Raw genomic sequence first — 25632 nt, forward strand, 5'->3', positions numbered from 1 at the left:
TGGGCGTAATGTTTTCCCATTTCAGACCACGTGTCATTCTCAAGAGTATCATTTCTTTGCTATACAGTTGCGCATGAGAAGACACATGAATATGGTTACAACTCAAACAAAGAATCTTATTCTCAAGGGAATGACACGTGGTCTGAGATGGGAAAACATTACGAACAAGGTAAAGATGTCTATTGGCCATTAATTGTAAGATCCAACAGAACCCATAACATACTATCCTACCTGTTTCCCAGTGGGTCACTGTTAGTTCTTTCTAATCTCTTATGTGCTGCTAGTGCGACTTCTTTTTTAACCGACGAACCAGAAGAACCATTATTGGAGTCGTAAGCAGGGGAGCAGATGGCGAAAAGTCCGTATTCTACGACGTCATTGTCTCGCTTTCGGGTCTGGATGGCGCGAAGGCGACCGCTGAGTCTGAAAAGCTAAAAGAAAAACGAAAGAAGAAATTAAAGATTAATGGGAACAACCGAAGATACATGTGAAAAAAAAAAAAAAAAAAAAAAAAACGTACACCAGAGGCAAGCAAAGGACGAGTGTTTATAATTAGAAGTTAAAAAGTTTTGTCATCCTATTCTAAAAAGGTACAAATAATTCTCCTAATCATGCTAACTAAAAATGACAAGACATGTTGGTGGGAGGATGAAAAAGGTTTTACCGCGTTGCGCATTTGCATGTTATCTCTTTCAATAGTTACAGCTATGCCTTCCGTCACTATCGACACACACCACCCGCACCCGACACACGCACCACGCACGATGCACACCAAACATACGCACGAAAACCGCACGACTCTCACCCGACACACGCATGACACACGCCCGACTCACACCCGACACACGTACGACCCACACGCACCCACTTATCAATTTACCTTGTAAAAGCCTCCACCGTGATTCAAAGTACACTTCATTCGACAGGTAAATGACCGATTGAGTTTCTCGAGTTCGCTGAGGTCTGATTTGCCATTCTCAGTAGGTTTACCAGACGTGGAGTCTCGTCGTCTTGGTATTTCTTTATCGATCTACAATAGAAACAATGCAGTGAACATTTTGTTTTACGATAACCAATCGCCCGTGACGTGTCTGTACTGAAATATAAGTATTTTAAATATAAGTATTGTACTGCGTACCTTGGTATCTTTAGAAATATTATTAGGCCAGGCTAACTTTAATTTAACCATGTCTTGATCGTCTATATGTAAGAACTTGAACATGCTTTGGTGTATAACGGCTGCCTGTTGTACGATAAAAGGGAAAAATAACAATTAGATACAAGAGGGCAATTCATCAATAAAAAGGGGGATAGAGAGGAAAAATTATAAGAATATTACTATAGCAAAGGCTATCGGCTATCCTCGGATCAATAATATCCACTGGTTAAGGATTTATCCGTTGGATAGCGCTATCCATGCATCCTTCGTACAACCGTAAAGTGATGGTGCAAAAAGCGCACCCATCCTGACGATACACTTTTTTAGTTGGCAACATTTATGGAACGAAAAAAAAAAAAAAGAAAAGAAAAGAAAGAAATGAAACGATAAACTGTTAGAAAGTTGTAGAAAGTTAATGAAGCGCAATGATCTTTCAATAATCACAGTTGCTAAGTACTTCATTGCCCACTCGTCACCCACACTCGCCTCTATTGTTGTCTAACGACTACAGCTGTAGAGGCTTGAGCTTCAAGCTTAATTCCACCATCGCATGCAACTACATCATTTCAGCCGCACGCAACTTGATTACGTCAAGCGAAGAAAAAACAACTTTAAGAACGGGTGCAAATGACTTTATTTCTTCTAATGATTAATTTTATTGTGAATTTGGAGATTTTCCTCGACGAATTTCGTCCAGCTAAGGCAACTACATTTGGTGTCTATAGTAACACTTACTGGACCAGCCTCATCATGTCCTGAGATGTCCTTGAAACTCAACAACGACTGGATTAAGAGCCAAAGAGGGTCGAGTGGTTCTTTCATAACAATGACGATAAATTATTCTTAATTTTTGACTCGTTATCCGTCAGGTTATTAGAAACTGTACTTGTGAAAGCTCTTAGATGTCCATTTAGAGTTTTACTCAAATATTCTTTGTACGTGGGGATAATATTCTCATATATGAGTCTTTTTTTCGCGTGAATTTGGATGAATTAATTAAAATTCAAGCTTTCGGTTGGAATCGGTCCATCATCAGGGAATCAACGACAATGGAACTCAGCTTTGTAGCATGCCAGGAATTGTCAGAGAGGAAAGAAAAAAATAGAAAAGGAAAAAGAAACGAAAGGGAAAAAATTCAGTCAAACAGTCACAAAAACCCATACACACCTGTGAATAACCAAGAAAATCTCGAACATTTTCAGACACGTAAAAAAGTTGTCCCTCTTGTGTAATAACGACAATGAAACCATCTAAAGCCTGAAAATAGAAAATAAAGATTAATGATACTTATTAAGTTAGAATCCGGAAAAATAGAAACCACGCGCATGGGTTACCTTTGCTTTTTAAATTACCAGATTACGAAAACATTTGTCTTTATTTTAATTAATTTATTTTTTTCATGCAAGAAATATCACAATTATCCGAGAATTTTCAATTTGTTGGAAGAAAACTACTCTTGGTTTTAGCTTTTGGCACAACCTTTTCTTTCTAGTCTTTCTTTCGTACAAATCCATTGGAAAAAACATAGGGAGCCCAATTTTGGCGCCAAAACGAACACAAGGGGTGAAAAAGCGAAAAAGTTGATAAAAAAGTTTAACAAAAATAACAGAAAATAACGATGATGGACTTTAAATGTGCAGAAAATAGGTAAGAAAATCTATATTTCGTGGTTTTTATACTTGAATAAGCAGGTTTTTGGGGGGGCATTAAGTCTATATAAGCTTACATTTTACAAAGAAGCTAGCTGTTTATCAAGAAGAATCATTAGTTGTTATAGAGAATAATTTTAGCTTATATATCGTTATTGAAAAGTTATTATCAGTCATGAACACTAAGCTGGTCATAAACCTTAACTACTTAAAACTTTAAACTCTTAGAAAATGCTAATGGTTAAAAAAAACTGGCTACAGCTCACACAGAATTTCACATAAACTTTCTTATTTAAGCTCGTATACTAGCTGTTTTTACTTATGAATTTAGCTGACTTTTTAATAAAAATTATCCATTTTTCATCCCTTCAACATGTTAATCTATTAAACTTAGGAAGTCATGCGATTTTGAGATTATTGTAAATACCTTTTAATACCCTTTGAACAAAAGAATTGTAGCTGCATTCCTAATTAATCACATCAGGTGATCTAATAGGGACTAAAGGCAGGATAACAGAACTAAAACGAACATTTAGTTAGAAAATAAAGACTCCTTTCAAAACTACCTTGGATGTATTGCTAGTGGGAAAATACAAAAGGAATGACACAAGTTTCATTTCGAAAAAATGAGATATTTTTGCATTTTCCTGTTAGCCAAGCTTATGATCACATCCAAGATTTTGATTAATTGGGATTAATTTCTATTACGAGTTTATGAAGACTAAAAACATTTAAGCTTGTTTGTTCGTCTCTGTTGTAAATAATCAGTGCAAAGTCCTTAATCTGTCAAAATAAATAATAAATAAATATATATATATACATGTAGGTATGCTAACATATAATATCCATATTAATGATCTCCGTATTAATAATCTCCAAAAACACTCTTGTCACTCATGATTTATCATGCATTTATAAATAATTATGAGTTAACATAATAATGCTCTTCGTTCTATCACTGCTCAATCACTTTTTTCATGTGCATTTATACCTCATAATGTAAGCCTTGAAAAGAGCTTGCCGAAAGGATACTGCACTTGAATATTAGTTTAAAATAACATTAATCTTTGCCATTACCTGCCATTATTCTCTTAAATGATGTTTAGAGCATGGGCAGGTGGCATTACACTTTTTGACCTATGATCCCATCACTTTATTACACTTCAATGTAATCTTCCACCATATCATCAGAACAAAGGCAAGTTAGCTTGAGACTAAGGAAAAAATTAAGTATATTGTCCAGGAATCACAATATCGGCCAGCTGCCACTTACACATGTTATTATTCACTATGTTACCGGTATATACCATACACCCTCAGGCCATCCTGGATATATTCCATGCGACACATGTATTTTAAGTTATATAATATAATATAATTATTAAACATCTTAAACTGAAATAACCTCAGTTCTAAACTAACTTGAAAGTTTGAAACTTGAAATTTTGAACACAATTATTGATACATTCCATCAACAAATGCTGGTTTAACATTTGATAGTTGCCTAGCTTAGTGTACTGCTATGCTGGTTTAACATTTGATAGTTGCCTAGCTTAGCATACTGCTATCTTTATTGTTTATTAATGTTTGCAAGAGTTACTATGGTGTTTTGTGGTTAGAGGATTAAAGAGGTCCTAGTTCTTGATATGTGCGTATAAATTTTACTCGTGGCCAGTAGATGTACAAAACTAAATACTTATTATTATTATGTTAATAGATGTCGTAAAAAAGACAAGTGTACAACTAATGTTGTTAATTTTAACAATAAAACAACTGCTTTATCCCAATTAATGGCACATATTTAAGAGGCTTCCTGAAATAGCCCTTACAATAAAATGCATTTTTACCAGTTCACTTTTCTGTCACAGAAAAACTCTCAAACAACTTTTAATTAGTACTTTTACATGCACCATTGCTAAACACTATTGGAATTTTTATTGATGTATATATTTTCAAGAAAAGGTTGTCGGAGCCAATGGAGCCAAATTTTATGAATATCCTGAAACAACCTCTGGGCTGATCAAAGTCAGGGCACGGCTAACTCACAGATCAAACTCCGAAACAGCCTCTGGGCTGATCTAAGTCAGGGCACAGCTAACTTGCAGATTGAACCCTGAAACAGCCTCTGGGCTGATCTAAGTCAGGGCTAACTTACAGATTGAATTGGAATTTAGCTTTCTAGGTTTTGGAGGAAGGAAAACTGGAGCAGCCAAATAAAAAATACAGAGTATAGGAGTCGAACCTGGAGTGTGAGGCTTAGTGCACTACTATATTGAAACACTCATGCTAGCCTATAACCAGAATATATCAATTATTGTGATCCATAACAAAGATTGTGACTGGTCTACCTGTAGTGAAGGTGTTAACTGAACATGTAATCTAATCTAATATATTCATGAATGTATTTCTCCCTACCGACTTGTACCATTGCATGATGAAGGAAACTGTTGCTTATATTTATATGCCATGTGGTGAGACCAACAGTGTATCTTGGTTAAAGATACATTTATTTCCTATTCACTACAATTTTTATTTTCATTTTTCATTCACTCTGAAAATTTCATTTTCAAAGATCTTATTTATTTTTTAGATCTTTTTTCCTAAGTTTACCTTGGCTGCCTAGAAAGATAAGAAAATATTACATTTAATCTACCACTTTTCACAAACAAGAAAACTTGTATTTTCATTTCCAAAATATGATTTTTTTTTTTAATATTAGCATATGAGAACCAAACCAAGAAGGACTTTTATAATTCAACTTCCTCCGAAAAAAAATTCTTTTAATAATAATTTAAAAAATACATAAATAATCTTAGTTGTAGTAGATTGTAGCAGAAAAAACCATGTGGTACCTTAACAAGTTCATTCCACTTTCAGCTAATCCAGTTAAGTACTATTACATGTTAGTTCTTTCATTATCTGTAACTTTACATGCTTTTCAATACACCACCAGCTTGTCTTTCATTGTAATTTTTTCAAAGACATGGTGTTTAATTTATAAGCAATCTTATTGAAAAGAAGCAAGAATAAAGTTCTTTATAAAAAATCTAAAAAAAGTTTTAAAAAAGTAATAGAACCTTTAAAAAAAAAATTTTTTTGAATATAAATTTCTGTCATATCTATATAATTTATATGTACCTCAATGTTGACGATACCAACAATAGTCCACTTCTCTTTGCATTCTTGTTTCAGGCAAGGAAATATTAGAATTCAGTACTCCATTTTTGGGTTTCTGGATCTAGTTATTTAGACTAATAGATTATTCTACTGGGCTATTGGAATAAGGCATGCCCTGACTTAGATCAGCCCAGAGGTTGTTTCAGGTTCAATCTGTGAGTTAGCCATGCCCTGACTTTGATCAGCCAAGAGGTTGTAATTGAGGGTTTGATCTGTGAGTTAGCCATGCCCTGACTTACATCAGCCCAGAGGTTGTTTCAGGGTTCAATCTGTGAGTTAGCCGTGCCCTGACTTTGATCAGCCCAGAGGTTGTTTCAGGGTTTGATCTGTGAGTTAGCCATGCCCTGACTTAAATCAGCCCTGAGGTTGTTTCAGGGTTCAATCTGTGAGTTAGCCATGCCCTGACTTAGATCAGCCCAGAGGTTGTTTCAGGGTTTGATCTGTGAGTTAGCTGTGCCCTGACTTACATCAGCCTAGAGGTTGTTTCAGGATTCGATCTGTGAGTTATCCACCCCTGACTTTGATCAGCCCAGTTGATTTCAGGGTACTGATATAACATTGAAGAAAGTTTTTAAGGAACAAAGATATATCGTTGAGTAGTCTTTATTACAGATGTTTAATGTTTAAAATCCTTTTCCTTATTTTCATTCACATAATGCTAACTTGTACTACCTGCTGCTAAATACGAGAATATAAACTCAACCATGTGAAGAATAAAAAAGATTAAAAAAACATACAACATGTAAAGACGTTAAAACAAAACATCAAATATAAATAAAAAAGTTAAAAACTATAATATTATAATCAGAAATGCATTTTCAAGTATCTTGCACTAGTAATGAATCAAAATTGAAACAATAAATCCATGCCACTTAAAACAGACATTTTGTGTTATGTAAGACATATATGACTAATTTAATGTCGTCCACAATAACCTTTATTTAAAATCTCTGTATAATCTTATTCCTACATTGTATTACATTTAATTCAGAAACAGCTGTAAAACACTAGTTTTTTTAAATGAAAAATTTGTTGGGAAAGTAGTTGTAATACAATATAAGATGTGAGACTGAATTCTGTCATAAACTATGTTGTCTTATCTTTTTTTGTTTCACAATACAAGAATAGAAAAGAAAATCAGGGCCATTTTCATTCCTTTCAAGGCATTTCCCCCTCCTTTTCATAGCAGATTGCCTGAACAATGAGCTACATTTAAGTGGACAGACCTCACCTTTCTTTATGCTTATAGAAATTACTTATTCTCTTACAATCTAGATGATCAATAGCTATTAGGTAGTACTTTAACTGGACATACAGCATGTTTGATAATACATCCAGTAAATAGTGGTGCTTTAATGTCCGGGCTTTTATCATAAGGGAATCAAAGGTTACGGAGTAATACTGTAGTTTCCTCTCACCTCTGAGGTCTCAGATTTGATTTCCAAACTCAACTTAACATGTGAGTAAAGTTTGTTAGATTTTTCCTTTGATTTAATGTTTTTTCTTTGGATGCTCTAGATTTTCTTCCTTCGCAAAACCTAACAAGCTAAATTTTAATTCGATCTGCACATAAGCCAGTGTACTGATTATGTACTTATTGACTGAGTTAGGTCGGGCCGTACGGGAAAATATTTGGCTCGAGGTGATGCCGTACAAATGACCGAGAGCCAAATATTTTCCCATACGGCCCGACCTAACTCAGTCAATTAGCATTTTATCATATGACCCTCACGAAAATAAAAATAATTAAAAAAAAGAAAGCGTGCGGATTCGAGCAGGGCCGGACGGGTTTTTCCAGCCCGCTTACGTCAACCCGTCCGGCCCCCATCACGTGACTTTTTCCAATGGTTTTATTAGAGTGCGTGAGCAGGGCCGTACGGGTCATATGATAAAAAAGCTGAAGGCTTACCTCAAGAGATAATTGTGAAAATAAACCATTGCCTTCAAATTCTCTAACAAGATCTTCACAGGTCTCTTCCTGGCCATTTTTACCATTTACTGGAAAAGAGAGAGAATACGATCTAAATTGTCAAGAAAGCCAATAAAGTGTTCAAATAGAAAAAGAACAAGTAGTCAATTAGAAAAATAATATTTCAAACCACAATGGTGCATAATTTTAGAAATTGAATAAATTAACATCACAGGTCTACCAAATGTGTAAAGGTGGTTGTTATGTATAATAATGATGCTTATATCGATGTTTTACAACATTTCAAAGCTATCCTGAAAAAACATTCTGAAAAGAATTTTTTTAAATTTTAAAATTAAAATTTAAAATTTAAAATTTATTTTTAAAATTTTTTGTAATGTAAAGACTCAGCTCTATGAACCAAGCTGATTTAACCAATCAAGCATTACAATGTTTACCAATTCATTACATTGAAATACCTTTTAATATGGTTTATTTTCGTTGTTTCATACACATAACAAGCCACATACATAGATATTTTAGAACATTCATTCTGACAGGGCAAATGACTTTAAGATTCAAAGAGGTCGAGACCTTTCTTAAAAGAACATCTTTTTGGATCCATCTACGTATCAGACTATAAATACGTGTTCATTCTTATGTAAATATAATTTCGCTTCCATTTAGAGATAATGCTTTTAAGAACCACGAGATCTTTTCCCAGAAAATACATCGCCGTTTTTTACGATAAATAGAAAAAAAGGAAAAAATATTCTAAAATTTTCTTGCGAACAGTCTTTCACTCACGCTGAAAAAGAGTCGGAAAAAAAACGAAGTTATAGTTTGCCTTTTATTATTATTACAGTTACCAGATACCAAAAGTGATGATATTCCAGGTAGCTTTGATAGAGACATTTTCTGGCATTGTTACCAATGCATACACACAGTTCGAAAGGTCAAATTCAACTGGGATAATGAAGAACAATTTCGTATACTGTAGTTACGCGAGATCTATTTCATTATCGCCGTGTTCCGTAGTACAGTAGTGTCTTATTCTTTCCAGGATCATAGAAGATTCAAATTTTCCCTTAAGAAAAAGATCTCAAACTGAGTTCTATCACTTGGGGCTAAGAATTAGTCATAAGAATTAGAGTGGTCGTTTGCGTCAAAGGACTGTAAGCGCGAGTTTACAGTCTCTCTTTTGCTTCAGTAAGACATATAACCATATAAAATTGAAATTAATTGGATCAAGACTTTGAAAATTGATTCATCGTTTAATGCTACAGTTCTGTTTCATATGGTCAAAGATGGCCACACTCATCAGGAAAAGTAACAATGATAAACTATAATTAATATGAATCAAGTATATATATATACTGTATATATTTATATATATACATATATATATATATATATTCATATCATAAATTAATTGATTTTGTTTTGCTTTCTTTAAGGAAAATACAATGCCCTTACCCAGTCATAAGTACCTTCTTTTATAGTACCTTGTGTGGTGAACAAACAATAGGGGAAAAAATTTCAAGGTACTTCAAAATGTAAACATATTACAGCTTATTATTAAAGCTGTTACTAATATTGCATTAATCCCTTAAAAATGACAAAATTTAGAAATGTTCAAAAACTGGGTTAACAATATATTAATTGCACGAAATAGGGAGGACAGAATGAAAGCAGCAGCAAAGTTTTTCTATCCAAATGTTCTTAGTGAAGATTATGTAGTTATTCCAATCAACAGAAGGTACCTGTATTGTAATTTATAAAAGAAATTTATTTTTTACAATTTGTTAAGAAATTGTGAATCAACAAATCTTTTGTAATCAAATTGTTTATTTTTCAGTTTACATTGGCTTTTGTCTGTAAAAACTCCATGGTATGTATAGCTCACTATATGGATGACATTTTCAACTGGTGATTAGACTGTGCAAGTCAAACTGTAGCATATAAGAATTTACATTTCACCTTATGTTTTAGGCATATTATTATAATGGACTCCTTAACGTGTGACATAACCACAAGGAAAACTGAAATGCTGTATCTTGAAAGGTAACTTAAAATTGTTAGGTTACCTCAGTAAAAACCAAACAAAAGAATAAATAAATAAAGTTAATTTTATTTACTTAAAGTACACCTTTTTATCAAAGGTTTTTGGAAGATTTTTGCAAAACTAATGGCTTAGTTTCAAACACAAGCAAGTTGTCAAAACATGTGCTGAAGGTAAACAATGTAATGTGCATGTATCTTAGTGTGAACACTTTTCAATATAAAAAAAATATGTACAAAACGTTTCAATATTTACTACCAAACAGTGCTAATTAAACTAATTATAAAGAGCAACAGAATTATCATATGTTGCACACTTCTATTGTTTGTATCATTCGACTGAAGTTTATTATATGATTATTACTAGTGTTTAATCAATTTTTTTTGTATTCTCTATATAGGTACCACAGCAGCCACTAGATAGCAATAACTGTGGACTATACATGACCATGTTCTTAAAACATTTTCTTGAGGTATATAATTCTACAATGTTTACAGTTTTGGATTAATTATTTGTAAAGTCATATGTATTTTACTCCATTTTAGGACCTGGAAATATATGAAAGCAAACCCAATGCTTATGTACATGCTGTTCATGACTGGTTTGATCCAATTGCTGCAGAAAACAACAGGACTGAATTGAGAATACACCTAGAGTCTCTGTTCGAAAACAGATAAGATTAACAAAGCAGAAACATAAATTTTAATTGATTTAAGATCTTAACCTAATAACCAGGCTAGTAACTATAGATATATATTTTTTTGTGCATGATCCCAGGGCTCAAAATCTGATATTTAATCCTTAATCTCAAATATTACACTCATCCTTCTGCAGATCTCACAATTACTTTGTTACTAGCCTGCTATTTGAAGTAATTTTATAAACAAATTTCAAATTACTACTTAATTATGTTTCATTATTTTTAATAACACTTGGTTGCAAATTCACTAAACAAGCACAAACTGTTACAATATCATCTATGTAGGGTTTTAAGGTCAGAGGTATTGTTCCTTTTAGTATTGTAAACAATTTCAAAAGTCTAATCATTCTTTCAATGTGGACTCGTGAAGTGGCAATACGCCGTGTTGCTGTTGTTGCTTTGGCAGACACATGACCTTTCTTCATAACTGGAGGTTTAATTAAAATTGCATCATGTAAAGCAAGAAGAGCCCGAACGTTGAAGCCCTTATCCGCCATAACTTCATCATTTGGCTGCAACTGTTGCAAGAATCCACTTTTAGTTACAATTTCTTTGTCACTTATGCTACCACTATACAACTTTGAAATAAAATTAATATGACAAGTAGGTGACTTGGAGATAAGCAATTTAAACGTGTTTGCAGACTTATATTGACTGTACGTTGATCTCTGGAAGGATGGCTTTGAAGGTTTTTCTATATAAAACTCTGTACAGTCTATTATGGCTCTCAGGTTTTCTTTTTTCTTAAATCCTTTGGGTCTGGTTATTCCCTTTAAATCTGAGATAGTGGAGAAGGGTAAAAGGAACTTTAGTTCCTTACTTAAAAACAAAACCCAAGAAATAAATATTTGGCTGCCAGTTCTTGCACATACTCCAAAAAGGTCAGACAACATAATAATGCTTGGGCTTCGTCTTAGTCTCACAAGGGTAAATACAAATTGCTCCTTTGGTGTCAGCTTAGAAAGTTCTCTTCGTTGCTGAAATTAGGTAATAGATCAAGTTAATTTTTTGGCCAAAGTTTAGGTCCTTACTATATAGGGATACATGCACAAACATATCAATATACATAGTGCTATAACCTATACATATGCCCTAACTATTTTCATAAGAATACCTGAAGGAATAAAAACAAGAATTAGCATATACTATTTTTCTTGTGCTTGTATACTTTTGCTAATATTATACTGCTTATGTTGTGATGAGGACCACCTAGGCTTTCGTAAACTCAGTAACTTACTTGTAAATATTTATTATCAATTTTTCCTGTCTTTGTCTTTTTTGTCCCTTTCCACGTATTCATTCGCTGACTTTTTTCCTCGATGTGTTGGAAAATCAATTCAAAGCACTCTTTGGTCATCCCTAATATTAAAGTGCAAAGTTGTACAAGCATTCTTATTTTATTTATTTATTTATTTATTTATTTATTTTATTTAATCAAATTTCAAATACATTACATTCAGATTCAGTCTAATCTAGTGTATCTGAGCTAGACCAAACAGAATTCAAGATTCCTTTATATAGTCTAGCTGAGATTAAAAATATATACTATAGCCAAAAATATCAAAGGTTTCAAAGGTTTTTATTTTTCCACACACGAAAAAGCAAGAAAAACTAATTACGAATTAAATAAATTAAAAATACTATATTAATAATTAACGCAAATAAAGAATTCTAATGCTTGACAATAAATTATCACAGTGTCTTGATCTACGTGTACTGGTGTGTAATGACAAATTTTTTGAGGGTCCAGAACTTTCTCCATAAACAAATTCTTCATAAGAACATCACTTGAATAGGTCTGCAATCACACCAATCGATGAATGTATTTATAAATAACTAACCTACAACCAGAGTGACATTTTGTACTAGCTGACAGTCATGTAAGTTTAAATGTGTAAAGATCTATGTGTATTATTTCTAGAATATAATAACCTACGATACCTGAACACTGCATTCAGTGGTCGGAGTAGCAACTGTGTTCGTGCTTTTGTCGTAGTGTGTTTCCTCAATAGGTTCATCTCCGTCAATCCAGTCGATTTCCATCTGGACGTCCGCCACGATCTTATCTACGTCGACGTCGTCGAGCATTAGTGCTTGCAGTGCTTTGGCTGCTTCAAGCTCTTTCTTCAATTTCCCTTTTGACATATCGTTGTCGCCAAGCATTATCAAAGCCCTGGCTGCTTGCTTGTTATCACAGATTTTCTTGCTTTCTTTTTTTGTATTCTCCCTTTCAAGCGAGGATTTTCTTTTACGATTACATCGTTTGACCTACACAGAAAGTGAGTTATCGTAGCTGTGAGTAATTAAAAGAATAGCAGGATATTACTTGGTAAACTCTGCGAATAAAATCAAATCACCCTTACTTTTTCTTTACTTGCCACTGCAGATATGGGATTGGGGTAATCTTTTGTCGGTCCATTTTCTCCAACGAAGTGAAGGCTGCAAACATAACTATCCTTAGTACAGATAAACGTGTCGCCTCTGTGACACGCTAAAATCCATCTTTGTCTTCTCTCTTTATGTCTTTTTTCACCAGGAAAATGATAAAATTCTACCGGATCTCCTCTGCTGTTTTTGGCCCAACGTTCTGGGTATCTCGAGTCATTTTTGCAGGTTCCATACGCACATCTTTTTGTTATAACCATGATTTCAATTCAGAACTTCGTACAATTACACCAACTCTACAACGACTGAATGTCCGAACTTTCCGAGTTTGTTTACGTATTGGTCACGTGACACTACACAGGAATCCCTAGCGCCCCAAGGGTGAATACACCAATCCCGCTTGTCAATCTCCGTTGTAAAAGTAGCCAATCAGAAGTCAAACTTTGAAAACGCCATTTCCGGTTTTAGACGACGCCATTTTGTCGGACAAGTTATCAAGGTCTGTGGAGGTTGATACCTTTGATATCTGAGTAATATTTTCAGTAAATATTGCTTTGAGGCTTGCTATTGAAAGTTTTTAAGTTCCGAAAAATAACTAGAAGTATGGTCAAGCACTGCTGCTATGGTACTTGTAATTCTGATTCACGGAAAAGTGATATATCTGTCATGTTTTTCCCCTTCCCAAAACCCAAAACAAGGCATGAAGACTGCCTTCGTTGGATTAAAGCTTGTGGAAGGCCTCACAGCGATTTTAACATCCAGAAAATTATGAAGGACACATATATATGTTCAAAGGTAAGCAATAAAATCTGAATAAAATAACCAAAAATAATAATAAGTGTAAATATAACTGCTGACGAAAATAAAGATTTGATCTTTGTGTTGATCAGTTTACCTTTGTTTTGTTGTTTTGGTGAATACAGGCCTTTTTTCCCTGTCGCATAGCGTTTTGCCTTAGCCAAGATCATATTTACGACAGGTAGGGGTTTAATTTTGGTTCCTCTGGGCCTATGCCATTGCTGGGGTAAACTAGTACAAGACAAGGAAGTCGGTACTTCCTTCAGTCCTTTTTGCTGGTAGTGTATCAACGTGAAAACCAATGCAAGAATATGGGAACACGTTCCAGACATACTAAAACGAGATGCCACATTAGAATCTGATGATCTCACTTTTAAGTTATAAAGAAGATGAAGAGATGCATGCTTACCCTGCCACGCAAACGCAATTACAATCTGTAAAACGACGTTCCTCTGTAGAAATATCCATATGGAGTTTGTGTGGTGTTTCATTTTTGCGCATCGATTGGTAACATTTGCTTGAAACAAATGCATGTTTTTCTTCAGATGTTTGCAATTTGACATCAAAGACATAACTGTTTAGGAAATAGTTATATCCTCTCTCCTTAGATCTTAACGTGAGAGGTCGTGATCCGAAGAAGTTTAATCCAAAATCTTTGGGTAATGCATTCATCGATGTAACGCAAGGAACCGCCATATTGGATTTAATGTCCGAGGTTGCCTGGTTGCTATGCGTTGCTATGAAGGGGCGGAGCTTGAGGGATCGGTGTATTGAAAAGGTTTTCAGTTTCAGAGGTTGCGCAACGGGGCGCGACATCACAACACCATTCGTCCATCAAAATTGTGAAGTATCTTCAGAAATTCTCGGCTTGAAGACGTTTTCTTATTCAAACTATATTTATTCTTGGTCTTCGATAACGATTATTTCGTTGCGTGAGTTGAGATAATGAATATTTCCTTTCAAGCCTGCGTGACAAAATTTTGCACGATAGTGGAAGGTGTGAAGGCAAACTATTCCGCACAAAGCCACCATTTCCACACATGGTCACCTTTTCCTCGCAAAACTGTCTTCTAATTTTCGCTATTTTCCAGGGCGACTGTCTAAATTTACATCTCAAAGTCTCACCCATTTTTCTATAATTAAAAAAATTGGAGTCGAAACTCGAACGTGGCAAGAGGAAATATTTCCAGAACTATGTCGTGCCAATAAGCAAACATATGGCGTACGATCCCCGCCAAAATTCATGCCTTGAATTTGACATTCAAGTTTCAAATTCAACATACAAATTTTACACTCGACATTCAAGTTTCGAATTTTACGCTCAAGTTTTGAACTTCAGCATTCAAGTTTTATATTCTACATTCATGTTTTAAATTCGACATGCAAGTTTTATATTCTACATTTATGTTTTAAATTCGACATGTAAGTTTTATATTCTACATTCATGTTTTAAATTCGACATTCAAGTTTTATATTCTACATTCATGTTTTAAATTCGACATGTAAGTTTACATAGCGTTCGAGAATGTATAACTCTTCTTTTGTATCTTACATCAATGGGCGACATTTTTATTCGCGCCTTCCCAGGCGTCTTGCGTCTTGTTACTCGTATTTGAGACCGCGACCGGCAGTGTTGGTGAAAATATTCTAAGTGACATGAACCAAGTGCTCGGTATTCTATGCCGAGCAAAGACAAACAATCCTTATTAGGAGCAGTGTAGAGTACAAGAAGCGCTTAATATTCCTCGATAAATCTAGTCTAGTTTGGCTTCTTTAACGTAGGTAATTTATCGTATTTTTTGCGAAAATTGCGACCGGCAGTGTTGGCGAAAATATTCTAAGTGACATGAACCAAGTGCTCCGTATTCTATGCCGAGCGAATACAGACAATCTTTTTTCGAATCAGACAAGACTACAGGAAGCGCTTACTGTAATATACCATAATAAAGTAAGACTAGTTTGATACCCTTAGCTGTAGCCAGTTCTCGTTCGCATGATGAGCTCACGTGTAGGTAGAACCGAAATTGTATGTGTGTTAGACCTAGCGCCCTATCATGCATCTATCGTGAAGGCGTGAAGATGCAAGATGGCGAAAAAAATCGACGTGTTTCAAGACCGTTATAGGCCCAAGAGCTTCACCCTAGCTGTGCGCTAGATAGAGATGCTAGACCATGCTACGGCAGATCCTATTCCAGCCACAACAGAATCCGTCAATTCCCCATTATTTATAAGGATTCGATTTAAATATTCTAATCGAAGCAAAATACCACTGTAATCACCATCCTGACAGGCATCTATACTCTCTAAAGTTTCTTGTACGACGGCAAGAGCGAATTCTGCCGCCATAGCTTGCGCCTGTCTCAAGCAAAAACCTCCTCCCCTCCCCCAAAGTCTTTCCATCTCAAGATCACTGAAGCGTAAACGAAAATATAAAAGTCGAGTTGAAAATGTACGAGGTCGAGTTCGAAATATGATGCGGTGAATTGCAAAATGTACCCAGCGTGTGTCGAATACCAAACTTGGAGATCAGTCATATATAGGGTACTGGTTCAGGTAGTTCAGTCTACAGCTTGGAGTTGAAAATTGCGGCATCCGACTTGAGATTTGAAGGGGCGAGTAAACATCACATAACGAGTAACAAGACGCAAGACGCCTGGGAAGGCGCGAATAAAAATGTCGCCCATTGATGTAAGATACAAAAGAAGAGTTATAAATTCTCGAACGCTATATAAACTTGCATGTCGAATTTAAAACATGAATGTAGAATATGAAACTTGAATGCTGAAGTTCAAAACTTGAGCGTAAAATTCGAAACTTGAATGTCGAGTGTAAAATTTGTATGTTGAATTTGAAACTTGAATGTCAAATTCAAGGCATGAATTTTGGCGGGGATCGTACGCCATACAAACAAACATACATTTATTTTAAGACGTTGAATTTTTAATCATGCGAGGCCAAAAAGAGCGAATTCTTCCCGCACTTTGTGGTGGAATATCTTTTCATTAGTACATCATTTTATCAGAATATGGAGCACATTTGAAGTAAAATCGTGGGTCTGGAAAAGCTGTGTTGGCGAACTGATTTCCGCTCTAAAAAAAGTACTGTGAAAAGCGACGCATATTCACCGACACTTACACTATACAGGGTTTCATTAATTTGCGCATTTTTTAATACTTCTCTAAAAAACATATAAACTCACCCAAATATCAAAACATGAAAGTTATCCCGACATTTTTAATACAAACGATATACAAGACATAGGGATCCCTAGTTCCAACAAATCAAATACGCGAATACAGCCAAACATATATATTCATTTTTTGTTCCGAATTTCTAAGGACAAACACTTTAAAAAAGCACGGCAGGGCTTGAAATAGAATTTTTTTTCAGCCTGCCAAAGTAAAGGAGCATGGTAAAAGGAGTCATTCCAGTAAATTTTGCATGTCATTTTATTATTCATTTGGCAGTGCATCATTATTTTTGCCTGCGATTTGGCCATTGCCAGGCTGCTATTTCGAGCCCTGCACGGGTAAATATAAAACGTTCCTTTGCAACACTATGGGTAACATTATAGCCGAGTATAGGGTCAAATTTCTAGAGATCGGATATTGCTTTAGGCGATCGGCATCGTACCCGCCAACTTCTGACCTTTCTAACCTTTCGCCCGAAAAAATACACAAATAAATAGCCTAGAATATCCTCGTTTTCTAGTTCTATTTACGCTGATAAATAGTCTAACTCCTGTTAAGAAAACTGAGCGTCAAAATGAAGAGTGAAACGACTTGAGGAACATATAAACAACAGTACATAAATTATACTGTGTTGGTCAAACCGGCCGAGGAAAGGCAAACGACTCTAACATGAAGGCAATTTACTCACTCTTCTTAGGAAAATCGAAAACCAAATTAGTCTAAAATTCTCTGTATTTTGTAGAGAATAAAATAATAGGAGAAGAATCGACGTCTTTAACACATTCGGTGCTCGAGTCAACAGAAGCGTTTCAATTATCGCAAATACATATCATTTCCAGACGGACAAGAAAAAGTATTAAATCAACTTTGAAATGGTTGTGCCTTACCTTGGAAGAAACTCTTCGCCCTAAGATAGCTTACTGTTAGTCGAAGAATTGAGATTTTATCCAGCTTCGTTACGGTTTCTTCGGGAAAGGGCAACAATCGAGCCAAGTTATCCAACTCTGCATTTAGGCGATCCCTATGTCTCTTTGACGGATTGCCAGGCCTGGGGAAAACATGGTAAAAACAGGCCTGTATTAAATTCGAGTTGCGTTTGGTAGTAGCAGAGAATATCTTTAGTGTCTGTTGACTCCCATGAAAAGTATTTTACAAAACCAGAAAAGGAGTTTAGAGGTGAGAATTAGATACAAACATCACACCAACTCGGCTCGAATCGCTTCGCTCTCACGAATTCGCAAACTCTCACTCGACCTGACACGAAACATAAAATCTACATTGAAACATCACAACAGACCCGTGAGTTTTCTTCTTCCTTTTTAGTTTGTTATTTGAGTTCATACTCTCTACTTCGGAGGCCGCCAGTTTTGCGAAAGGCCTGCAAATTCCAGCCACAAATTGGAGTGTGTCTTGTTTAAGGCAAGGATGCCGAACAGAATTGTATTTTAATACAAAAGCCACGACACGAGAAAACAACACCAGAACGCCAGTCCATCAATGTATGAGCAACATCTTGAAAATATAATCCAAATCGAGGGTGTATCATAAACTTCCAGTGAGGGAAAATTCGTTTGTTGTAAAGCTAAGCGCTTCTGGAAACGCTGTACCAAGTGATTTGGTCATAGACTTGACTTCGGGTTTGGAAAAGCTGCTGATCAATCTTAACCATTTGAACCCCCAGTTCTCATGATTGACAACGCTATTGTCTGTTTTCTCGTATTGATTGTCAGCTCAAGTTTAATGATATATTCAGGCCCGGAGGAACGCTTGTGATTGGCTGAGTCACACTTTGTCGGCTCTATAATTGGACACTCGCAGTACCGCAACAATAATTTATTCAAATTCTGCACGCTCTCTTGCAATGGACTACAGGGGGGTTTATATATTTGCATGAGAATAATAATACAAAATGATTTTGAGTCACGAAAGAAGATTGCGTCTCGCAAGGGCCTATGTATTTACTGGATCACGCTGAGAACTACAGAATGAGGAAAGCTTAACCTAAATATCGTCCATGATCTTCCCAAAACGCTTCTATTTTCTCCAATCGGGTATTTTATCTTTTTCCCGCAGAACTACCCTTCAGCCGTGAGTTTTAATGCTAATTTCAAAGTGCGTAATAAAAGAACAAGTTTCACATTGCCTCACGCCAGAATTTGTATAAAAGTCGAAAGCTTTTGTCACTAAATGGTAAATGGTTGTTTTCTAAACCTCATATAAATAAACTAAAGGCTAAACGATTTACAAATAAATATTAAGATTTTATTTTTCATGGACCAGGGACGGAGTCAAAGCGGTATTTCGCAAGAGGCCATTACCGCTCCCGAACATGGAACAAAATCCACCCTATCAGATCTATTAGGTCAGTATATAATAATGTGTATGCTTAATGTCATTTTTTGGACCATTTCCTGGACCGTATATATATGTTATTTCATGGTTCTTCGTGTTCCTTTTGCGTGTATATGATTGTACAACATCTGTACAAGTGTTACAGAATTAATACGAGTTCAATAGTTACGGTGGCCCACAAGTCTCACGACAAAACAAAAACTCACGGCAAAACAAACTAAACTCACGGCAAAACAAACTAAACTCACGGCAAAACAAACTAAACTCACGGCAAAAGGCAATAAAGATATACAAAAGGCAATAAAGATATACAAAATAAACTTAACTCACGGCAAAATAAAGAAAGCCACGGCAAAATAAACTAGACTCACGGCAGAATAAAGAAAGCCACGGCAGAACAAAGAAAGCCACGGCAGAATACAATGAAGGTTGTGATGGGCAACGACGTATTGGGTTCCCTGTTAATTTTTTTTACCGCGAGCAATTTGTCAGCGGTTTTGATGTTGTAAATACGGCGTCTGGTTAAATACTATTAAATTTACAATGCAAAGTTTATCAATTTATCATAACCTTTAAAAGACTTTAGACTTCTGACCCTGAAACTTTAGACCCTGAAACAATAAGAACGCTTTATAATTATTCCAAAACAAAAAGTTTCAATGATAAGAACCTAAGCTTGACAAGAAATAATTAAAAATGAATGTATGTAATGAAATGAATGGTTTTAGGAGATATTTTTGAAGAGAAAAATCGGTTCAAGGTTTGTCATCTTAGACGCCGGTAGGTGATTTCAAGCCGATCGGTTGTTTGGATGCTCAATGTTCTAGCTCAATCAATCGCGTTTGAATAAAGTTATCAAATGAAATATCCACCACTTAGCAACATTTTGAGGCAAGTAACAGCCCTTATGGTCAAAGGCCACCTTTCGTCATTTAGTTCTCAGATGTTTTGGCAGTCAGGAAACAAAACAATCCTCAGTCATTCGCGAGGGTTGCCAGTGAAGCTAATGTGGCCCCCAACTAGTTTTATCGCCATAAATGGCAGAGACTTCACCGTACAAGTATGTAGAAATTGAAAGTACACACATTGTAGATATAGGAAATCACCAACCGCAAGAAAATCCACACCAAACCGGTGAGACAGATTTGGCATTCATAATACTTTCTCGCCAGGAGATGTTCACACAACGACGGTCAAATGCAAATGAAGCATAATGAAACTTTTACCCCACAATGCTTCACGCGACTTGATCACCTTCCTCTGATTCTGCCGTGGCTTTCTTTATTCTGCCGTGAGTTTAGTTTATTTTGCCGTGGCTTTCTTTATTCTGCCGTGAGTTAAGTTTATTTTGTCGTGAATTTATTAAATAATAATAATAATAAACTTTATTACTGTGTCATGTCGTTCTAGCTTATTTAAATAAACTAATTGGGGACACCTATCTAGAACCCTATAAAACCAATAAAAATCTTATCCCATGTTTCCAACCCTTAAAACAACCCCTATATGATATTTACAATTATCTAATTTACGGTAATATCCCACCCCTCCGACTAAATATACCCATTATTCTTACACTTTTGTGTAAACTACAAGCGAAATCCTTACCCCACGGACCCCATAGTAACTGTAAGATAATTCCCACCCCCAACTGATCCTAATTTACATGTGTTCGATACTCAGATCGATACGCTTACTAGGTAGCGCATAAGAGGCAGTTTTGGCAATTATCACTCATGAGGTCACCTAAGTTAAGTGTTCTTATGTGTCTTTTAAATTTACTTAGGGTATCTAATGACTTAACGTTCCTCTTAAGCTTAGACCATAAAACTGGTCCGAGATATCTTATGCTGTGTTTTCCGAAATTGACTGTATTAAATCTTGGTATGATGAAGTCAGAATTCCTAAGATTATATCTGCAACTGGACTGATTAAATAAGTCAGTAACATAGGAAGGGCTTAAACGATTTTTAACTTTATACATAAGTATAGCTATATCTTGTAATCTACGATCGTTCAGAGTACTTAGGTTAGCCCATTTCAAAAGTGTTGCATAATCACTAGTCCTATTACGGTACATAGCTCTCAGGGCTCGCTCCTGAACACGCTCCAACTTTCTCCTATCCGAAGCACGACAATGATGCCATACTGTGTGACAGTAGGTCAGTATTGGCAGTATGGCAGTCTTGTATATCTTTATTGCCTTTTGTATATCTTTATTGCCTTTTGTATATCTTTATTGCCTTTTGCCGTGAGTTTAGTTTGTTTTGCCGTGAGTTTAGTTTGTTTTGCCGTGAGTTTTTGTTTTGCCGTGAGACTTGTGGGCCACCGTAAATAGTAGACTAGTCTAGCGCAGGTCTAAAAATAATAGGAAGTGTCTAGATACCCGGGACCCGGGAATGATTTTCAAAATACTAGATACCCGGGAGTTTTTAGTTTTTATTAAAAATCCCCGCTAATGATAACTTTCATGGATTCAAAGTCTTCTAACTTTGTTTAGGATAGCAAAGCGCTTCTTAGAATCCTTAGACATTTGATGAATATGCATTCGCCGAGTCTCGCCATACTATATACACGGCGTCCAAGTAGAAAAATTTCACTAGTAAACAAGGTCCCGGGAACAATTTTCAAAATACTAGATACCCGGCTGTCGAGAACCTGCCTGGAAATTCTACAATTCTTTAGTATCTTCTCTTATTTTCTTTGATAATCACACTATAAAGTAGTGCGGTAATATAATCGACAAAAATCTCCTTGTCACGTCACGCAAATGAAATGGATCTTTTGAAACCAGGACTCAAAAATCTAGGAAATACGTGTTTTGTAAACTGCATTTTGCAGTGTATTGTGTACAACAAACCTCTCATGACCTTCATCAAAGAACATGCAGTCGAAGGAAAACACGGTAAGACCTACAACCAACTATATTTGGATTCATAGACATTAAAGTGTGCACGTGTAATATTTTTTTCCCAATCAATTTGCAGATCATGGAGATGGATTTTGCATTGTCTGTGCCCTCAAAGAACTTGAGCTCAATGTGTGTGGTGGCAATAATGGTATTATTGACTTGTCCCTAGTTATATCGTTGACAACTTACAAGGTATCAAGTACACTTTGTAGGATAATTAGTCACTAATCAAAATATATTATGTGCTGGCTTAGATAGGAAGGCAAGAAAAAGTAAAATTATTATTATTATTTTATCATTATGAGAGTCATGTAAAGGAAGCTTTAATATACACGGAATAAGAATAAATGATGGTGCATTGTGGAGTTGTAAGAAAATAAAGCACTTGTTGATGTATTGCTATATTGAGAAGTATAGAGCAGGCCAGTTTATTGACTCATGCATAATGTGATAATAATAAATGAATGATATTGAAATATTTTATATCTTTTTTTGATATTTAATATATTTTTTATGTACTTTGTGTAAATTATATTTATTTACTCTTAGTTATCTCCTTTATTAGTTGATAGAATTTAATAACTTTTTTTTATTTATTAACTACCGGTACTTCATTTGTTAATATGGTTGGCATTCAGTACTCTCTGAGAATTTCATCAAAATGCCTGGTGGATCATTTGATCAGCAAGATGCACATGAGCTGTTTTTGAATATCATGGGAGCTATAGAAACTTGCACTCAAAAAAAGTAAGTGGCATTTAGAATTACTAAAAAATGCAATCTATGCATGTGAACCTGACCTTTTTCAATATTGTAGGTTCACAGCTATCTTTTATTCAACTGCTGAACTTTCTCTTTTCCATTTCTACAGTGGATTTCCAGCTTTACTCTTAAACATTGGAGGAGAGACAACTAGCTCAGGTAAGACAGATTATTGACAAATATCATTTGAATGGTATGCCAGAACAGTAGTAACCAGAAAGATTTTTTTTTTTTGTAATGTCAGAATATTAATTTCTATCTTTCATTTACAGTTAGATGCAGTGTATGCAACCACACCAGCTATTGTATTACTCCAATGTATGGCTGTAGCATTGACATTCCGGTACGACTTTTTTGCTAGTAAAGAGTCATGTTGAACCTGCCAGTTGATATATTGACTATATTTTTATTTTTGTAGGCAACGTGCAAATCTTTGGTACATGCTTTAGAAGCTTACTTTGCTGCAGATATACTTGATGGTAACAATAAATTCTTTTGTGCAAGGTACATTCATTGCACTTTTGACTTCCCCTTATTTTGGTGTTCTTAAAAATCTTGGCCTGCCTGGATTCCAAAATAATGGATGTACATATTGAATTCATAGGTGTGGTCAACTGACAAGAGCGGAGAAAAAACTATCTGTCACAGAATTACCTAAAGTTCTTCCTCTTCATTTAAAGAGGTAAATTATATTATACCTATTCAGAAATGCCTTAAACATTAATAAATTAGGTTGTGTAAAAATTTAATGCAGCTTTTTTGGGGCAGATTTTCCATGGGAGGATCTACAAAAATCAAGACCAAACTGGCCTATCCTGAAACACTACAGTGCAACATGTTTAGTGATGTTTCACAGGTACAAAATGCTAGTCAAAGCTTATAATTATATTATTTAGTAAACATTAGACAAGTATACTTTGTATATTATGCAGGAGTAATGCACTCATTTTGTCTAAAAATGGCCAACTATAACAACTGACAATAAAATATTATTGTGTTCTATAATTTATTTATAGGAACATGCCAGCAAATATACTCTGAACAGTGTTGTTGTGCACAATGGGGATAGCTGTAATTCTGGCCACTATTCCAGTTTCTGTAAAGTAGACAACATATGGTTTTCTATGAACGATCAACATGTATGTACTTAATTATATTTTACTGACAATAAACAAATGCCAAGCATTAATATATTAATGTCAATTTCTTATAGGTCACTAAAGTGTCAGATGTAGAAGCTCTCAATCAAGAAGCTTACATTTTGTTTTATGTCCTGTCTGATAAGGAAGTAAAAGAAAAGGTTAGCTAATCTTTGTTTAAAATCTAATTAATTGCCCTATAATTATACATTATCCAGAAGATATATGTATTGGACAATATGTAATTTCAACACATGAAATTATATGAATTATGATTATGATATGAAATTTCATATTATTTTTTATGCAGGTGATACAAGTAAATGGCAAGTGCATTTCTTTACTCTTATCAAGTCATAACATAGACAAACCATTTGAAAATAAAACAAAAACAAAGTGAATGTGAAATATTTATGTTAATCAAATTACAGATACAAGCGGGGAAGACAAAGAAGAAAACCCATTGCCGGGATATCGCATCAAAAATCAAGTGTTCAACGAAGAGGACCTCACGAAATTACGGGATCCTAAAGCCAAGATCAATGACAATGTAAGAGCTTTAAATTCTAAGTCTTACCCTAATGAACAGAATGTTCTTAACAAATTAAAACAGGTCAAATGTAATTCCAGAAGAAGTAATTAATTTGCTTTTCTTTAGATAATAAACAGTTACATTCAGCTCCACCTCATGGAGAACAAGGTATTAAATAAGCTAGGACTTGCTGTTTAGCATTGTTTTTCCAAACATAGGCTTGAATTCACTTGTGGAACTTTCAATAATTATTTAATATTATGTTTACCAAGAAAAAATCACTTTATGGAGCAACTCACTTGAATTACTTATCTATAATTCCTTAATTTAATGTCTTCAGAAAATGTCCTTCCTCAACTCCCATTTTTTTACAAAACTGAAAAAAAAAGGTTATCATGCAGTCAGAAGGTGGACCCGAACGGTGAGAATGTATACATTTAGATTTTTAATTTTTTGTCATTAGCTAATTATCAAGTAATGCCAAATTATCTAAAAGAACTAGTACACTGACCTTTGACCTGCATACATAAGTCCTTCTGTGTATTTAATATTGCATTTGCATTTGTCAGTTCATTATAATTTCTGGAGAATACAGTTGAATTAAAGGATTAAAGTAAACAATTTAATGAAGGATCAGAGGGATAAGGAATCCCTACATCTATTTTCATAACAACAGACACTGACACAAAAGGCAATTTCCTTAAAATTAATCAAAATGTTATTTAAAAATTATTGTTTTTCTTTAACATGTACAGATTGATATATTTAGCCTGGAAAAACTTCTGATTCCAGTTTATCAGGATGGCTCACATCCAAGTGCTGGACACTGGTGCCTGGCTGTGAGTACAATTTAGAATAACTATGCTGAAATTAAACATCATTCATTGTGTGACAGAGTCAAAAGAA

General features: G+C 34.9%; 3 protein-coding genes across 8 annotated transcripts in view; 1 reads left to right on the forward strand and 2 right to left on the reverse strand.

Annotated features, from left to right (window-relative positions):
- The window catches only part of LOC116290748 (uncharacterized), a 57552-nt gene that overhangs the window by 2435 nt on the left and 29485 nt on the right, over nucleotides 1–25632 (reverse strand). Inside the window, exons 1-7 of one of the 3 annotated variants that reach the window (XM_031697851.2) lie at nucleotides 18328–18720; nucleotides 17918–18078; nucleotides 7895–7983; nucleotides 2327–2416; nucleotides 1139–1243; nucleotides 881–1030; nucleotides 232–431 (exon numbers count right to left, since the gene is read on the reverse strand). In XM_031697851.2, the coding sequence (XP_031553711.1) occupies nucleotides 232–431; nucleotides 881–1030; nucleotides 1139–1243; nucleotides 2327–2416; nucleotides 7895–7983; nucleotides 17918–18078; nucleotides 18328–18371 (839 nt within the window). In that variant the 5' untranslated portion in view covers nucleotides 18372–18720. Of the gene's footprint in view, nucleotides 1–231; nucleotides 432–880; nucleotides 1031–1138; nucleotides 1244–2326; nucleotides 2417–7894; nucleotides 7984–12597; nucleotides 12753–17917; nucleotides 18079–18327; nucleotides 18721–25632 lie in introns of those variants that run through there. The other 2 variants (XM_031697850.2, XM_031697852.2) reach the window with 2 other exon arrangements.
- Nucleotides 10295–12451, reverse strand: LOC116290752 (uncharacterized). Its single transcript, XM_031697857.2, has 3 exons — nucleotides 12378–12451; nucleotides 11894–12017; nucleotides 10295–11633 (listed from the first exon to the last, which is right to left on the reverse strand). Exons 1-3 carry the CDS (start codon nucleotides 12431–12433, stop codon nucleotides 10863–10865), a joined length of 951 nt encoding a protein of 316 aa, XP_031553717.1. The 5' UTR covers nucleotides 12434–12451; the 3' UTR covers nucleotides 10295–10862.
- On the forward strand, nucleotides 13484–25496 carry LOC116290750 (uncharacterized). 4 transcript variants are annotated; one of them, XM_089032185.1, is made up of 15 exons: nucleotides 13484–13836; nucleotides 19311–19392; nucleotides 22370–22485; nucleotides 22932–23040; nucleotides 23165–23214; nucleotides 23328–23398; nucleotides 23474–23559; nucleotides 23660–23737; nucleotides 23824–23911; nucleotides 24072–24194; nucleotides 24269–24355; nucleotides 24626–24744; nucleotides 24853–24894; nucleotides 25067–25147; nucleotides 25482–25496. In XM_089032185.1, exons 4-13 carry the CDS (start codon nucleotides 22955–22957, stop codon nucleotides 24854–24856), a joined length of 792 nt encoding a protein of 263 aa, XP_088888311.1. In that variant the 5' UTR covers nucleotides 13484–13836; nucleotides 19311–19392; nucleotides 22370–22485; nucleotides 22932–22954; the 3' UTR covers nucleotides 24857–24894; nucleotides 25067–25147; nucleotides 25482–25496. The 4 variants fall into 4 exon arrangements, with proteins under 4 accessions (XP_088888311.1, XP_088888312.1, XP_088888313.1 ...); XM_089032186.1 differs by lacking the exon at nucleotides 13484–13836 and adding an exon at nucleotides 18962–19220; XM_089032184.1 differs by lacking the exons at nucleotides 13484–13836; nucleotides 19311–19392 and adding an exon at nucleotides 19980–22287.

The sequence above is a fragment of the Actinia tenebrosa genome, unplaced genomic scaffold (assembly GCF_029948245.1).
Source record: "Actinia tenebrosa isolate PJP-AT-01 unplaced genomic scaffold, QUT_ActTen_1.0 PGA_scaffold1__47_contigs__length_23844297, whole genome shotgun sequence".
NCBI lineage: Eukaryota > Metazoa > Cnidaria > Anthozoa > Actiniaria > Actiniidae > Actinia > Actinia tenebrosa.

Coding starts and splice junctions, on each gene's coding strand:
- LOC116290750 (XM_089032185.1), top strand. CDS start 22,955: ATGCCTGGTGGATCATTTGATCAGCAAGATGCACATGAGCTGTTTTTG. Junction 23,215..23,327: donor AGGAGAGACAACTAGCTCAG/GTAAGACAGATT, acceptor TTTCATTTACAG/TTAGATGCAGTGTATGCAAC. Junction 23,399..23,473: donor GCTGTAGCATTGACATTCCG/GTACGACTTTTT, acceptor TTATTTTTGTAG/GCAACGTGCAAATCTTTGGT.
- LOC116290752 (XM_031697857.2), bottom strand. CDS start 12,433: ATGAAGAATTTGTTTATGGAGAAAGTTCTGGACCCTCAAAAAATTTGT. Junction 12,018..12,377: donor CAAAAAATTTGTCATTACAC/ACCAGTACACGT, acceptor CACTTTAATATT/AGGGATGACCAAAGAGTGCT. Junction 11,634..11,893: donor TTGATAATAAATATTTACAA/GTAAGTTACTGA, acceptor ACCTAATTTCAG/CAACGAAGAGAACTTTCTAA.